The sequence below is a fragment of the Astatotilapia calliptera genome, chromosome 10, assembly GCF_964374335.1.
Source record: "Astatotilapia calliptera chromosome 10, fAstCal68.1, whole genome shotgun sequence".
NCBI classification, from domain to species: domain Eukaryota; kingdom Metazoa; phylum Chordata; class Actinopteri; order Cichliformes; family Cichlidae; genus Astatotilapia; species Astatotilapia calliptera.
The window spans coordinates 22,360,954-22,378,716 of record NC_137431.1 but is presented as its reverse complement, the minus strand read 5'-3'; the positions used below and the strand labels follow the sequence as shown (position 1 = coordinate 22,378,716).

Here is a 17,763-nt window from a genome sequence, read left to right as displayed (position 1 = left end):
ACGAAAGCCAATGGCTGTATATAGACAGTATACTCTATATTGTGTGTACAACATAAAACAAAAGATGTATGCCCGTATGCTGTAGTGATACAATTGAAATTTAATGGGCTCCACGCAACTGCTGCTCTGCTTGATGGAGAGAAAGCTAACGGATAAAAAAATGTTTATGCATACAAAAAGTCACAACTTACATTTTTCATCGTTTAATAATTTGAGTGATTTGTGCACACAATTCATAGAAAACACATACTTTATATTCCAGGTGTAATAATAAATGTATTTGGGATATTTTTTTTTTTTTAAACTGAGCCCAGGGTCCACATTAGGATGTCTAGAGAAGTGTTATTCGTGATATGTGAAATGAGGGGAGAAATAAGAATGCACAGCAGGAACAGGTGCTTTAAGAGATGCTCTGAAGAATACAGAGAACAGCCGACAGAGAAAAGGGCTTTTTTGGAAACTCTTTGCTTTATGAGTCACAAGGAAGAAGCATTTAATGACTGTAGTGAACAACCTGTGATAGAGCACCTAATGGTGTATGCAATTATATGTTCAAAGCCTGCTATCCTTATGTTTTTTCCTTTTATCCCCTTATACTTGTGCTTGGGCAGAACCGTATGTTTGATGTAATTGTTTTTTATACTTTATGTCCCTTTCTGTTTGCACTGTATGTCTCCAAGCATGTTAAAGGTAAATTCGAACTTGCTTAATTTACTTTGCTTTATTTACTTCTGCTTTTTGGTGTATATGCCAAAGGTTACTGCAGGGTCCTTGGTTTGAGGTTTGGGTGTCACTTGCTGTCTCCCTGCTTTCATGCCTGCCCATCCTCTGAAAATAAGGCCTTTAAAATTCCTACAATCGAGAAAGAAAAGAAAAAAATGACCAGCATGGAATCAAAACTCTACCAGCTCAGTGTGAACAGACACACATTAGAGGATTTTCGATTTAGCTGTTGAGGGATTTTCAGCCAGAGTGAATACACTACACCTTGGGGAAAAGAGTCTTTCCTAAGCTGCTGGACTGGACTAGCAAAGATAGATATGTGTAACTGACTCTGATCCCAGCTCGGATCATCATTTCATATTCTCCCAGAGCCACATCACAAATTGGCAGGAAAAACCAGCCTCAGCGACCTCATCATATGCGCAGAGCTACAGAGCAACCGGTTGACATCGTTAGCTCTGTCTGTTCTCCTATTCCCTACTACTATTTGTCAGGTGCTTTTTACAAACCTGCAAACCTTTGACTATGTCTAGAGGCAAACCTAAAAGAGATGTCAGTCTGCAATGCACTGGGGTCTGAGTTGGGTCAAATCTACGAGGTCGACGGTGGCCTGGACCTGATGTTCTAAGGTGAAAATGTAAATGCCAAAAACCTCCTGCTCTGCTCTGCTCTTGTCTCTTTGTGAAAGTCAGTGAATTGTTTTGTATTTATCGTGCTGTTTTTTTTATTTTTAATGAAAAGAAAGCAAAGCAAGAAAATAATTGTTTAGTGGAGATTGATTAGTATAGAGAGAGTGACTGAAAAAAACACTCTCACGTGCCATCAATGAGAGGAAGAAGAAAAACATCCATTAAGGATTTGTAGACAGGCTGTCATCAAGATACTCCCTCCTAACAGCATAACACCCTTTTACACACATGCATTACCAGATTACATGTGTCTGCTTTGGCTGCTTTTATTGATAAACAGCTTGTTTATATAAATATTTTTTCTCCTTCCTGCTCTCAGGATATTACAGATATTACACTGATTACTTCAGAGCTCTAATAAGGGATAAATTCATGCCACCATCAGTAAAAATGGACATGTAGTATAAGTAAAAACCAGCCTCTCACTACTTTAACCTTGCGTACAGGTAATGCTGGGCTCTGTGACAAAAGAAGTAAGTAAAATTTATGATTCTCATTACTAAAATGTTCTCAGAGCTTTTTGCACCCTTGTGTTTTGAGTCCAGACTCAACATTTGCAGGCAATTCTGGGGTCAATCTGATTTATTTCTTAAACTATAAATTCTTGTTTAAGGCTGTAAACTGTATTTGTCGCTCTCACATCTGCAGAGGCAAACACTACATGGTGGTGTTGTGACTCAGCAGCATGAAGTCCACTTTAAAAACAAAAGAAAAAAAATCAGGCAGCTGATTCCATGAGTACAGGTCATATTCGTTGCAAAATAAACACGAGATTCACCATGAAATATTCAGATTATTTATAATTGCATTGTTAATTCTCAAAATGTATTCTTGCATAGTTTTACTGACATAGAAGTTGGTCCCCTCTTGCCGTGTCTATCACAGTGATCTGTGATTAGTGACAGTTAAAGGGTGCTGTCCACACTGATTGATTTTTTTTTTTTAATGTTGATTGATCTCTGAGTGGAGAATAAAGTAGAAAAGGATGGATCAGTTACTGTGACTCTGCTGATCCTGATAAAGCCACGGTGATAATATCAAAGTGCCTTTTTGAGCTTATTTAAACCAAATGATCTCACTTCCTGTCCTGTTACTAGTTTATTTACCAGAGTTCAGAGTTAACATCAAGTTGAAGTAGTTTGACTTTCTAATAATTTATTTTCTAAAGTAAATTTAGAAGTTAGAAGTTGCAAGATTGATCTTCCAACTCGTACTTCTCTCACTCTGGAGTTGCCAAATACTGATGGTGTAAGAAGAGCTCCAAAATAATTATGGAGGGGGTGAAACTGTTTCTAGATGTTTCTAAGGTCAACAAAGATATATGTATCACTTATCATCTTTGTTTATGTGTGTTTGTCTTGTTCTGTGTGCACTGAGTTACTGATCTAAAAGCTATTTTACTGATGCTTTTATTGTAGTGTCCCAAAAACATCCATCCATCCTCAGCTCATTCAGTTTCCCTGGACAGGTTGCCAGTCTGTCACAGGGTCCCTGAAACAAAACATCACAAAACTAACTTTTAAATATAGCTACGTCACCATAGCAACCATATGTTACATCATCAAAAAAAGGGAAAGGCTGTTATAATATAGAATAGAGCCGACTATGAATCTGTTGACGCTGTGCAGAGAGGGAGATAAGAGGAAAAAATAATAATCCTCTGACTCACCAATGTGATGTTATATAAAATGAATGAGGGGATTGATCTGACACTGGAAGAAAAAGAGTACAGTCTGCTTTTGCTAGGCAGGTGCAGATTGTTAAAATAAAATAATAAAGAAGCCATATCTTTACAGTAGCCCATTTATTAGAGTTTCTCTCTTTTTACCATTTTTAGTGGAAGGATATATAGAATTTTTCACCTCACTGTTCATTCAAATTACTTCTTCTGTTTGGTATGGTAAAAAAAATCTTCACAGAATTTAAAATTGCCTCTCAAAGTATTTCACAAATAGAAAATTCTACTCAGATTTCCTGTACTTTCTGGCTACCTTTTGAATCCACTATAACATATCAAATGCTACTATTTTGGCACTGTTGGCTATAATATGTCCTTTTAACTCCATTCTTCTAATAAATTGTCACTGATTATGGGGGCAAATTGAGTATTTTAAAGGCCAGTTAAATGTGTTCACTTGTTGGATTCCTGGTGATTGAAGCAATCAGAAGTAGCTCAAGAATCAGTTTGAAATCTTTTTAAACAATTGAGGCAAATTGCTTGTGCTATTAAGAATAAGAAGACCTGCAAATAAGACTCCCAGGAAAAATTCAGTTTAGAAATAGGTGTATAAATATACGACTTTTTTTTTAGTATTTAGCTTTTATGAGTAATACAAGTAAGAAGAAGCAAAGGCTTCCAAAAGAAAGCCCAAAATAAACGTCGACGTAGGGGATGATGCACAGCAGCATGGCTGTGTTTTCAGTGCTGTGAATGCACAACAGTGGGTGTTCTGGTTCTTTGTGACTCTGCTGGCTTAATTTACATGCCAGTTTTCTGTGATGCATTTACGTTTTAATCTCTGAAACAATCTGGTGTTGCCTTTTATGTAATCTTTGTGTGTTAAAAGTGACAGTTCATCTGCATCCTGCATCATTGGATTAGAAAGACTGAATGAAAAATCTTTTGGGGAAGTCCAGTGTTGGTCAAGTTACTTTATTATTATTATTTCTCTAAGAAAGTTATCCCATTACTTTTCTGAGGTAAATAGTTACTTTATTACTTAGTGACTTTTTAAAAACATAACATAAACTTATTACACTGTTCCTCTGTCTCTCTTGCTGCATTGAGCATGTTTATGACAAAAGAATTTCCCTCGGGATAAATAAAAAAACAAAGTTCTAAAAAACAAAAAAAAGTTCTTCTTCTTATTATTATTATTAAATACACGACATGAATGTGTTATAAATCAATAGACCTTTCAGCCCAATTCTATTTTTTTCTGCATTATCCATCATATAAAATTGAATCAAATGAGAAAGTCTCTTTTTAAAGCTTGTTTTAGTTTGAATCTTTTAACTTTATGCACTTCGCATCAGGCAAAAATTAAATTATACGCAAGAGTCTTTGACTTGAAGGAATTTGTTTAACATTTTAACCTATTCTCTGCATATTTCAGCATATGAACTAAAACAATGTTTTGTGTTTACACTCAAATAGATGCAAGTACTTGCAAAGATTCAGCGGCACTAAGTACAGTCGTTCTTAAATCTATTTTTACCTGTTTAGCAGGAGTGGGGCATGTGGAGGTTTGCCTAGTGCCACAGCAGTCATGTCAGTGGGGGGATCCGGGGGTTTCTCTGTGAATTTCACATTCCCATGGCAGCGTTCTAGGTGCTTGCTCAGATTTGAAGTTAAATTTTTCGCTGTAGAAAAAGTTTTTTCCCCCACGCAGAGTGTACAGCAGACGCGAATGTTTTTGTCACTTTTTTACAGAATCGAACTCAAAGTAAAGTCAGTACTTCGAGCTTTAAACGCTGCATGGTCGTACTCTCCTTCACAATCCATATTATTCATTGTTGATCTACACACGTCTGTTGTTGCTACGGACGCTGCACGCTTGTTCGTCATTATCATGAGACACTCCCACAAACATCACAAACAAAATCACGGTTTAGTAATGCGGTAATGTAGCGTGCTTATGGGAAAGTAACAGTAATCTAATTACTTTTTTGCCATAGTAATCCCTTACTTTACTAATAAAGTAATCAGATTACAGTAACACATTACTTTTAACACGCTACTGCCCATCTCTGGTGAAGACATGGATCTTGCTGAGAAAGTTGAAATACATTTAACATCACCACGTTGACCAAAACTGCATCTATGACTATTCTCTTACAAAGAGTATCACTACAACTGATTCTTGGATCAGTCCTTTGTAGTTATTGATTTTTTTTTTATCCCCACCTAATTAAAGTCTTGTTGATTTTTTTTTTTTTTTTTTTGTTACATGTAAGGATAAATATAAGGATATCGTGTTTACCCTCCTACGTCTTTGCATTTAACCCATCCTAATTATTAGGGGCAGTGGGAATCAACTATGCAGCACCCAGGAGACAACTACAAATGCACACCAATTCCTTGGTCAAGGGCAGCATGAGTGGAAAATTAAACCTGTGCAACCACAGGGAGAACATCCACACTCTGACCTCTACCCACTGTGTTTACAGACCGCAAGATTCAACTGGGACTGTGTTAGGACTTCACCAAGGGAAAATTCAAACAGCCTCCATATTAGCCTCCATTATTCTTGTTGTTTTAGTTGAACACGAAGCACATTACACTTTTACAGAATTTGGTATGGTTTGGCTTCTGGATTCACTATTTTAGCTAAGCGAGATTGGAGGGCTACTTTGCTGACTTGTCATTTATTCCTCATGTGGTGGAAAACTCTCATGTAGAACTGTGGACATCATTGTCTCTCAATTTATAATGTACAAATTCATTCCACAATGTATTTTCCCAAGTCCAGAAACACTTCTGTATGTAATAAAATGCACTGATAACAACTGATTGATTCACTTTGTCTTCTTTTCTTGTGTGTGTGTTTCCAGGCTGAACCCGAAGCCTCGCGCCAGCATACCAACAAGGTACATTTAAAACTGCTTTAAAGTCACACTTGCCACTTGTCACACCTAATTTCCAGTACTTTAGGGTATCAACATGAGGTGTTATTTATCCTGTTTTTATCTAATTCTATCAACATGTCATTCTCTGTAAATTTGTCCTTCAGTGCAACGTCTTCCAGTCCCACTTCTCCACGTTCGCCCTCCTGGCCGATGTTCTCAGCCCCTTCCAGTCCACAGCCAATATCTTCTGCCTCCAGTGACTCCTCCCCTGTCAGGTTAGTGCACAGTATTTATGAAATGACATGATGCTGACTTGCCAGCAATAAGAATGAAACTGCAAACTGTGCTCATTCTAAGAAACCTTAAACTGCAAAAGTCTAGGATGGCATGAAAGTAAAAAAGATGGAACTTTTGAAAGATGAAAGCAGTTGTCATCAATTATTATTCAGGAAAAATATATTTATACAAAATTGTAATATTTGCCCAACTAGTTAAAAAACCTTATCTGAAAGCTTATGGATCTCCATTATTGTAGTTAATTTGATCAACACACTTCCAGCCAGCAGAGCTCAAGAGGCATTGGTGTAGTGGATGTGACTGACCTCTCCTCTTCCCCATGAAACGAGAGAGCTTAAGAACTAACTCGTCCCTCGGGGTATTACCGCAGTATCTCAAATCAAGGACACATCAAGCAGCAGTCATTCTAATATGAGCCTCTCTATTGAAACGGCAATAAAAATACGCCTTAATTTGATGCAGTTATTCATCTGAACCTTGGTAGATATATAGTGTCTGTCACTACAGTTCATTTCAGTGCTTAACATTTTAAGCCTTAAGTGTCCTGGTGCTGTTTTAGAAGCTGATAACAGCTAGTATTCTTTTCAAGTGCTTTGCACCCTCAAAATATCAGGTCTTTAAAGCTGTGACCTCTAAATGACTCAGTAGGAGACGGTAGACAGATATAACAGTAAATTATATCTGAATGAAAAGGTAAAGTTTACAAGGCAGAAAGAAATGACAAGCTAGAACTTTAAAGACATACAACACCATGGAATATTACAGTGTCGACATAAAACCATGTCCAGAGTGTCAAATAATTAAGTAAACATATGCAAACACATCCTCATGTGCAGTTAACACTGACGTACAGCTTATTTTTAAAGACTAATTCAGAGTCATGTCACACAATAAGCAGGTAATGAGTGTATTATTTACCAAACAGAAACGCTGTGGTGGGTTCATTCCTGTCCAGTTCCATATCAAAGACCTGGTTCAGGTTTGAACATGTACAGATAATTTTTTTTGTCATTCCTGATATAGAACAAAAAGCTTCATTATCTTTATCTTCAGATCCTCCACACAAGCAAAAGGATAGGGTTGTTCTCACAAGCACTGGGTGCTCCCCCTCAGCAGATTTCTGGACATAGGCCTGTTTCCACAGAGGATCAACTGTAGGGCTGTTAATCCTCTGCTAAGTGTAGCTTTGCATGATGTACAGTCATGCACTAATATTTTATACCTACTCTAAAATCAGGAAAAGGAAAAAGTCCATGTGTGAATTTAACCATCTGATACTTAATAAACAGAGCATATAAAGTGACCAACCTGCCATTTGTGTTAAATTGAGGTACTACTTTGGTGTCTGATTACTGGCTCAGTGTAACTCTCTTCTTATTTCCAGTTTCACGGGCAGAAAAGCTCGAGCTCTATACGCCTGCAAGGCAGAGCACGACTCTGAGCTGTCCTTCATCGCTGGGACCATCTTTGAGAATGGTGAGTCACAATCTGGACTTGCCAGCAGAAAGGAAAAAGGAAAGAATGTGGGTTGGCGTATAGAAACTATTTGTTGTCAAAACAAAAATCCAGACTTGGGAATTTGCTTGGCCTTGGTGCTGAGGCTTTCAAAAAAATCCTCGACGTTTATCCAAATAGTCAGCCGTCCAAAAATTATATATGATAGGCTTATAGCACCACTTTCCCTTGACTAGAACTTCTGGAACTTCTTCTTTATGATATGAAGTGAATATGAAGGAGCATAGAGGAATGTACACTGCTAATTCCAGAGACTGGATCCACAGAACATTTGTTTAACATATTTTATCTGGCACCTGGCAATAAAATGTGCTGAGACTTTAGAATCTGGCAAACAGACAAGCTGCTAAAGCAATACACTGGACTGAATATGTAACAAACAGCAAAGACATGCATACTATATATATGAAAGTTACCCAGAGACATACAAACCATGATAAAGGGAAATGCTAAACATTTTCCCCTTTCTTTACTTTCCTATTTACCCACCTTACCAAAGGAAAATAATGCTTGGACACTGCTGCGTAACTAAAATTATTGTCACTGTGTGCAATGATCTAGTGTTCTCGTTTCCTTTGAAATGGGTCCTTTGAAGATGGACACCAGGTCTGTGAGCACTCGATGTCAATTTCTGTCTTCAAAGCACTTTGTGTGTCAAGTGGGCAGTAAGCTAGAGTTGGTTTGCTGTCAGTTTTTGATTGAATGCAGTCGTCAGTTTACTGACAAAACAATGAACTTGAACTGCTTACATTTATAGTTTAGCAAGAACTTCATTAATTTGAAAGGAAATTCTGAAATTTTCCTCAGAAACGATGATATAGTTTCTGTAGAAATGGCAACTTACAGCCAAATGATGTAGAAAACGTTGCTTTTATAAGAAAATATAGGCAGAATAAAACTAGTCTAGTCCCCCATTTCAAAGAGACACAGTGTAGATAAATTATTACCTTCACTTAAAAAAAAAAAAAAAGATTCTTCACCCTCAGTAACCATGAAGCAATAATTTTACGTAAAATCCAACAGAAGTATATAAAAAAGGTTTATTCATTCAAATAATTCATTATTAAGGCAAAAGTGCTCAGTATAAACTTAATATACAGTGGGGCAAAAAAGTATTTAGTCAGCCACCGATTGTGCAAGTTCCCCCACTTAAAATGATGACAGAGGTCAGTAATTTGCACCAGAGGTACACTTCAACTGTGAGAGACAGAATGTGAAAAAAAAAAATCCATGAATCCACATGGTAGGATTTGTAAAGAATTTATTCGTAAATCAGGGTGGAAAATAAGTATTTGGTCACCTCAAACAAGGAAAATCTCTGGCTCTCATAGACCTGTAACGTCTTCTGTAAGAAGCTTTTCTGTCCCCCACTCGTTACCTGTATGAATGGCACCTGTTTGAACTCATCATCTGTATAAAAGACACCTGTCCACAGCCTCAAACAGTCAGACTCCAAACTCCACCATGGCCAAGACCAAAGAGCTTTCGAAGGACACCAGGAAAAGTATTGTAGACCTGCACCAGACTGGGAAGAGTGAATCTACAATAGGCAAGCAGCTTGGTGTGAAAAAATCAACTGTGGGAGCAATCATCAGAAAATGGAAGACATACAAGACCACTGATAATCTCCCTCGATCTGGGGCTCCACGCAAGATCTCATCCCGTGGGGTCAAAATGATCATGAGAACGGTGAGCAAAGATCCCAGAACCACACGGGGGGACCTGGTGAATGACCTGCAGAGAGCTGGGACCAAAGTAACAAAGCTCACCATCAGTAACACACTACAACGGCAGGGAATCAAATCCCGCAGTGCCAGACGTGTTCCGCTGCTGAAGCCAGTGCATGTCCAGGCCCGTCTGAAGTTTGCCAGAGAGCACATGGATGATACAGCAGAGGATTGGGAGAATGTCATGTGGTCAGATGAAACCAAAGTAGAACTTTTTGGTATAAACTCAACTCGTCGTGTTTGGAGGAAGAAGAATACTGAGTTGCATCCCAAGAACACCATACCTACTGTGAAGCATGGGGGTGGAAACATCATGCTATGGGGCTGTTTTTCTGCCAAGGGGACAGGACGACTGATCCGTGTTAAGGACAGAATGAATGGGGCCATGTATCGTGAGATTTTGAGCCAAAACCTCCTTCCATCAGTGAGAACTTTGAAGATGAAACGAGGCTGGGTCTTCCAACATGACAATGATCCAAAACACACCGCCCGGGCAACAAAGGAGTGGCTCCATAAGAAGCATTTGAAAGTCCTGGAGTGGCCTAGCCAGTCTCCAGACCTCAACCCCATAGAAAATCTGTGGCTGGAGTTGAAAGTCCGTGTTGCTCGGCAACAGCCCCAAAACATCACTGCTCTCGAGAAGATCTGCATGGAGGAATGGGCCAAAATACCAGCTACTGTGTGTGCAAACCTGGTAAAGACCTATAGTAAACGTTTGACCTCTGTTATTGCCAACAAAGGTTATGTTACAAAGTATTGAGTTGTATTTTTGTTATTGACCAAATACTTATTTTCCACCCTGATTTACGAATAAATTCTTTACAAATCCTACCATGTGGATTCATGGATTTTTTTTTTTCACATTCTGTCTCTCACAGTTGAAGTGTACCTCTGGTGCAAATTACTGACCTCTGTCATCATTTTAAGTGGGGGAACTTGCACAATCGGTGGCTGACTAAATACTTTTTTGCCCCACTGTATACCACTGGAGTAATTTTCATTTAACTAGACACTGATAAATTTAACATTTTACATTTGTATGTGTGTAATAAAATTACGTGGAAAATTTAGAAGTAATTAAATGAGTTAAAGTTGGAATTTTGAGCATGAATATTCTTGCAATCAAAATAGTTGATGCAGCTACTTGTAAACAGTCGCTGAATATAAAAAAATTCAATGCAATCACTGGGTAACTACTGATTTTTCCCAACTGGAATGAAGACTGCAATCCATTTTTTATTCTACTGTGAATGAGCCATTAGGACTCTGATTATATAATCTCAGTTTCTTTGTGCAGATCTGGGCTTCATTACCCGAGATCAGCCAAATTTAAGAACAATAACTATACTGGGTCTTCTGCTTTGCTGGCTATTATAATTATAGTTGGCCTGAGTAAAGTTTCCTTGTAGACATATACTCCATGTTGGTGGGATGTAGTTTCAAACCCAAACCAAAATAGAATTAACTGCATAAAGACTATTTAGGCTTATGTAATGCAGACTCATGTTATCCGAGGCCTTTTGGTCATAATGTGTCCTTGGGGACATCCAATCCTTAACGTGGTATCTCAGCAATGCAGTCTGCTCACGGCTGGCGAAGGATGAAGCATCCCAGCTGTCCACACGGAGCTCATAATACAACCTCATAGTGCTTTCTTGACATTTACAAGAATAAAGCAACGGTATAATATTCATACTACAGGTTTGCTGAATTTAACATTTCCCCCCTACATAAATAGTAAGAATCAAATACGTGCAAAGGCTTACATGGTTTTATTTTTCTGTCTTTGATGTAAATGTGGTGCGCAGCTTGGTGCAAATTAGATTCCTGGTGTGGACAAATCTGGTGAACACACAATCTAACCCTGTAGCAATGTTGCACTTTCGTATTTATAGGATGTTTAACCACCACAGCACCCCAAACTAATCTAATCATGTTTCCAATTTAAAACTGCACTGCACTTTTACCAAGCTGTTGGAACAAACCATCAAAAGTGGTATGTTTGAGTTAACAATTTCATTCCTGCATGAATGATTTCACAAGAATGAACTTACATGTTCATGTACAGAAAAGACTTTCCTGTTGCAGGACGCGTGCCTGACGTTTCGGGCTCATACTGTGTTTCATGCTCACAAGTAAACAACAGCCAATCTGTGATGCCAGAGATATCCTCTCCAAAGTATTTAGACATTAAACACTCGATGGGGAACATGTGGAAGTGTTAACCATCATCTTAAGCCTGCTTCTCCACCCTCTCACCCTCAGTATGCATAGTGTCTTCACATTTTTATGAACATTTCAGTTCTATGTCAATGCATTTCAACAATATCCATGTTTTCCCCCTTCTGTCTAGTTCATACTTCCAGGGAGCCTGGCTGGTTGGAAGGGACTCTTGATGGGCGAACAGGACTGATACCAGAGAACTATGTTGAGTTTGTATAATTTAACGGCATACATGAACTGGAAGATTGTGGATGGGAGTAGACCAAACTGGATTTTAATGAACTATATTTAACTTCAGAAAACTAAACAGATTGAGGATACAGGCTCAATCACTTCTATTGTACTGGACGGGACCAATGCAGATAAGGTGACTTTTTGTTTTGATCAGACTGGAAACTGAAACTGGACCAAGCAGAACCATATCCAATAGATATGACACAAAAACAAAGCATACCGAAGTGGGGAGAGAACCCTGAATTGCACTGGGGAATGAAAACATATATAAAAAGACGAGACTGCTTTTATTTGATTAGCGTGCGTGGCTTTTAGTCTTGGTGAAGACTATATGGGAACAAACCCAAATTTGTGTGTGTGTGAGCGAAAGAGAGAGAGAACAGTGGGAGGAAGTTAGACAAACTTGTATAAATGATTTGATATTTTTCAGCTGCAATGTGTGTGAGTTCTTTGCTTTTATATTTTGAACTGCACTGTCCCTCACTCCAACCACCTTTTCCACACACTCCTTTTTTTTGGTTAGGTATAAATAGGCAACTGTTTCTGCAGAGATGTTGACAGGACGTATTAACTTTGGACTTCACCTATTGTAGAATTGATTAGTAATGCCAAATGGGACAGTTAAGCTTTAAAAGTTGACTTAAATGATTGGGTTTGGCTTTATGGCTGTAAATGTGTGAGCACTGCAGAAGTGCAGTTATTGCCTGGGACAAGACTCAACCTGGCTAATGTTTCAGAGCTCCAGTTAAGCATCAGGAGCCCCCGGGCAGGTCGGCACAGGATGAGTTTTCTTTGGAACTAGTTCACTCAAAGGTCAGCTATGGGTTTCTCTTTATTTATAATTTTTCCCCTGCAGAGCCCTCGCATAAAATGCGAAAAATTTCAAATAATCCCCACAAGCCCATCAGCAATTTAAAATGCAACAAAGGCAGAACAGCTGATTCCTGTCAGTTAAAACAAGCCCAGCTGTGAGGCATCACCATTTCAGTCCATTCAGGAAGATTGAATGAACTTGGGAAAAACATGTTTATTTATAATATTTTCTTTTAGTTTTAGCCATTATGCAGATTTAGTTACTTGGTTATCTTGGATGCTTAAATCTTGACAGCACGGTGCGACTGAAAAATTGAAATAATTTTGAAAGTCAAGGTATCACACAGTCTTTATTGTTCCATGCCCTTTATACCTCATCACTTTACTTAATATTTCAAAAAAATGTAAAGTTAAGCATCCCTCAAAAGTTGAACATTCATAGTTTCTTCTTTACGCCTAATTTTTCCTGTGTAGGAAACAAGATTACATGATTATCTAATTTAACCATGGCTGACCTAGTTGAGTTATTCTTTGATCAAAAATTTACTGCCCAGCCTGTAATTTGTAAATACATTCAGTTCAGATACTTGAAGGGGGAAAAGGTGATAGATTTTTCAGAATTGTTTTTACTTGTGTATAAAAGCTGGTCAGCTTTGTGGCTTGCTCATTCCTTGAACCACTTGTTAAGAAAATTATTTTTCCCCATTTTATCCTGTATCCAGTTTATAAATTCAACAGAAAAATCAAATGGGAGAGTAAAAAAAGCTTAAATGTGAAATAAGACTACTTTATTCAAATCTAAATTTTTTATTTATGAGATTACTTAAAGGCTAAATCCTGCACGGCATTCTTTTTGGGGTGTTTTCTTGACTTTGTAAATAAATACACAGTATTTGATAAGGTATACTTTTTTCATTATGAAATTTTATATTTTGTATTTTTAGCATACTAATTTAATTCCTTAATTCCATCTTTGTTGCCCTGATTTTTTGTATCATTTAAATCCTGCAGCCTTAAATATTCTTTTGAATGTTTTTGTGAAAAATGTGCAGAATTAAAGACAAATCTTGAACAGCTGTAGCTTGAAGTTTTCTTTCTAGTTTCCAATCCTGATTCCGATTTTTGTCTTCTGGTTTATTATTAATAATGTGTAATTATTCATCCTGTAATCCCTACTTTATATTTTAAAAAAATTGTGCATAAAAACAGCTATTATTGTTTTATCCTTTTTATTCGTTTTTATTTTTAATTTATTTTTGTTTTAATACGGTTTATTTTCAGTTAGTTTCCAGAGTGGAGTCGTACGTTTAAGTTGAGTTTTTAAAAAAAAAAGAAAAAGTTTAAATGTTAGATTTAGGCTTTTAACTTATTACTGTATAGAGAGCATACAGAGGCAAGAATTGAGAAAATCAGCATAGGTATAGCAATAAAAGCGCTAAAAAAGTATAAAAACTAAAGATATTTCTACAATATTTTTATTTTAGGTTTTTAAAATTAACAGAATAGATTTGTTTTAGTTGACTAGAACAACTTTGATGCGCTACACTAGAATTTGAGTGGATTGGCTCATAGGTAAGCAGAACTATTCTCTCTTGCTAAACAGCACTTTGACACAAGGTTAGGCCATCAGTCAGCTGCACTGGACTTCATATTAAGTCATGTTTTTACAGTTTGGATTCCTTTTAAGTAAACGTTTACTGATGTTTATTTAAATTTAGAATCTACTTGTGGTGAGTCATAACTTGCAGCTAAGATGACATGAAAATGTAAGCTTTAAGTTTCAAGCACTCGTGACTGCAGGCTAATTCATTAGCACTTATTAGTTAATTTATAAATGCATTTACATGCTTTCTTTCTCATAAAAGACAAAGAGACTGATACCAGTACATTATGTGTGGGGCTAGCATCAGGAGGCAAATAGCTTACATATAGTTTAGCTTAGCATAACAGCTATATGACACAGGAAGGATACAGCTGGCCTCTTTTCATATTTAAGAACATAATACAACCCAGTCCATACATAAAAATCAGATTTCTTGCACACATGCTCTAAATGTTCACTATATTGCCAAAAGTACTCACTCACCCATCAAAATTATTGAACTCAGGTGTTCCAATATCTTCCATGGCCACAGGTGTACAAAATCCAGCCGGTATGCAGACTGATCTGGAAACATTTCTGAAAAAAATGGGTCGCTCTGAGGAGCTCAGTGAATTCCAGCGTGGTACTGTGAAGGGATGCCACCTGTGGATTATGGTGTGAGGGCATTTGTCAGGATTGGCCCCTTAGTTCCAGTGAAAGGGACTCTTAACGCTTCAGGAACCAAGACATTTTGAACAACTTCATGTTCTCCACTTTGTGGGAACAGTTTGGGGATTAGGGTCACCCCTTCCTGTTCCAACACAGCTGCACACAAGCAAAGTCCATAAAGACGTGGATGAGCAAATTTGGTGTGGAAGAACCTGACTGGCCTGCACAGAGTCCTGACCTCAACCTGACAGAACACCTTGGGGATGAATTAGTGCAGAGACTGTGAGTCAGGACTTCTCGGGACTTGAAGATGTTATTGCTGCAAAGCTTGAGCCAACATCATATTAAACTGTGAGGATTAAAAAAGTCACTCTAGGTCAGAGTTGTGTGAAAGCAGATGAGCAAAAACTTTTGGGAATATAGTTTACTTGTATGTTTGGGCTTGTTTCTTTTTTTTTCTACAAAGAGGTCTGTGCACCTTGTTAGAGCTACGCCATGAAGAATTAAGGTAAATTTAGAAGACAAAAGGGGATCCAGCCTGGAACTAGCAAGGTGTGTCTAATGAAATTACCAGTGTTTGTGCTTTTGGACATGCCATATATTAAAAACATGTAATAATAATAACAATAATAGTTAAAATAACAATAGTAAATAACTATTTCACAATTTAAAGAATAGTAGTGCAAGTTTATATTAATTTCTACAGTTACTTTATACAACTATGCAAGTTTAAACCTCTCCACTAATATTAGGCACAGAAGCCACACTTCATATTCAGGGAATTTTATTGTGAAAGGAAGGAATGGGACGACTTCATTCTGCACATTCATAGAACACAATACACTACACATAAATGTGTGTGTGCGCGTTTAATTTAATTAGTTACATAACTTTAAAAAGGAAAAATGTGAAATGAGCAAAATAAAAATAAAATATAACTGTTTCTTTAATTTTGAAAAAGAAAACTCATAAAAATGAACTAATAGCTAAAATATTATTTTTAGTAGTTCTGTAAAAGTCAGGCTAAACATTTTTAACATTATGTAGGTCTGATAATATACTGGTATACAAATTAGCAAGATAAAGTGTGGCCTCAACACAAAGTCTGTTTCCATGTTTGTGTCTTACATGATCAGGAATTGAGCAACCATAATTGGCACATCGTCCCCCTGAAGGGTCTTATCCATCTATCACATTTTAAGGCTAGTCATGTTGCCAAGCAACCACCATCCAATTGACTAAAATAAACCCTTTGCAATGTTTATGCACCTGGAACAGCTTATAAAAGCATTGTATAATTTTATTTTCATGGCAGAAATATCTAACTCATAACCTCAAACTTTCATTATGCGTGATATATTACTATGCCATCGGCTTGGCTAGCAACCACTTAACAGACTAAAATCTCAGACTTAACAAAATCATGGGCATGTACTGGTAACGTAAAAATGTCAGATAATAATGGTTCAATAAATTTAATCTAACACATAAAAGGAATCCGTGGCAGTGAAAGGACGTATGCATGTTTTCACGTGTATGTTTATCAAATCATGTTTCCAGTACATGATTCCAGATTGGGCAGTGAGACCTGTTTTGATATATCAAAATGAAGCTTATTTTCCTTAACTCTGTTCCAAGTCAAAAAAATGAAATCCATGTAGCTGAGTGTTGAAAAACAGGAGACTTTATTGTGTAAGATGCTTTTAACTAAAGAGCAATCAGTTCTTCCAAATTTCCACTCTCGATGTCAAACCCAATGTCAGAGAACGACACGTAACTTAATTCAACATTTAATCAAATAGGTGAAACTATTGACACCGACTACAGGAAGGGTGTAATACAGAAGTAATACAAACTACTGTTTTTTTAATGGTTTGTATTTTTTTTTAAACATTGGATTACATTTACATAACTGAAATACGAAGAAAACAGACTTTAGTGAAAGCTATAGCCATATATACCAGTGAAACATGATCTGCCCTTAATCTTTAAAGATAACATTTGCATGTATTTTATACAAAATAGATTATATCAAACAATATCAGGGTAGTGCAATTCTGTCAGGCTCTGGTAAATTTTACTTTCATATGGAGAGTCAACATTTTAAATTTTCTTTTTAAAGTGACCAGTAAATCCTCACAGAACAATACATGGGGTCCAAAGCCACGACCTTTACAAAAGACATCTTTAAAATAAAACAAGAAGTACTAGAAGTTGGATAGTAAGTGCTACTCAAAATGTAACTTGAATACTTCTTTTGTTAATTTTTGTTTTCTCCTCTGCTTTGGTCACTCTTATATAAATCTCCACCAGTCTTTCTCTGTCCCACTCCCTCATTTCCTTATCTTCAAAAACACAGTGAGCTTTCATGTAGACTTTTTCATGGACTCGTAGAATTTACATTTACTTCACAAGACAAACATGTTCAACACTTCCTTATGGATTTAACACATCTACCTTTATCAAACACAAACCAACAAACAGAAAAATATTTACTTTCTTGACTCATTCAATGTACAAAAATGACTGAGCAAAATTAGTCATATCAAAGAGGATCAAGCCGATGTAATCAAAATCACAGAAAATATCATTTTTACAATAGATCAATCTCTAAAAGCATCGATATATGTTAAGGGTTTATCTATTTCCTGATGTGAAATCTTATTTCTATGGCTCTCTGGCTCCCTTTCGCAAGGCCTTTAATCGAGCATGAAGGTGAAAT

The 17,763-nt window shown here is 37.0% G+C and overlaps 1 protein-coding gene across 2 annotated transcripts in view; it reads left to right on the top strand.

The window, feature by feature from the left end:
• The window catches only part of LOC113031220 (rho GTPase-activating protein 26), an 83,498-nt gene extending 71,394 nt beyond the window's left edge, over positions 1 to 12,104 (top strand). For both annotated transcript variants that reach the window (XM_026183206.2, XM_026183205.2), the window contains exons 22-25: positions 5,967 to 6,002; positions 6,146 to 6,256; positions 7,663 to 7,754; positions 11,874 to 12,104. In XM_026183206.2, coding sequence (XP_026038991.2) covers positions 5,967 to 6,002; positions 6,146 to 6,256; positions 7,663 to 7,754; positions 11,874 to 11,962 — 328 coding nt within the window. In that variant the 3' untranslated portion in view covers positions 11,963 to 12,104. The remainder of the gene's footprint in view (positions 1 to 5,966; positions 6,003 to 6,145; positions 6,257 to 7,662; positions 7,755 to 11,873) is intronic.
• The last annotated feature ends 5,659 nt before the right edge of the window (positions 12,105 to 17,763 follow it).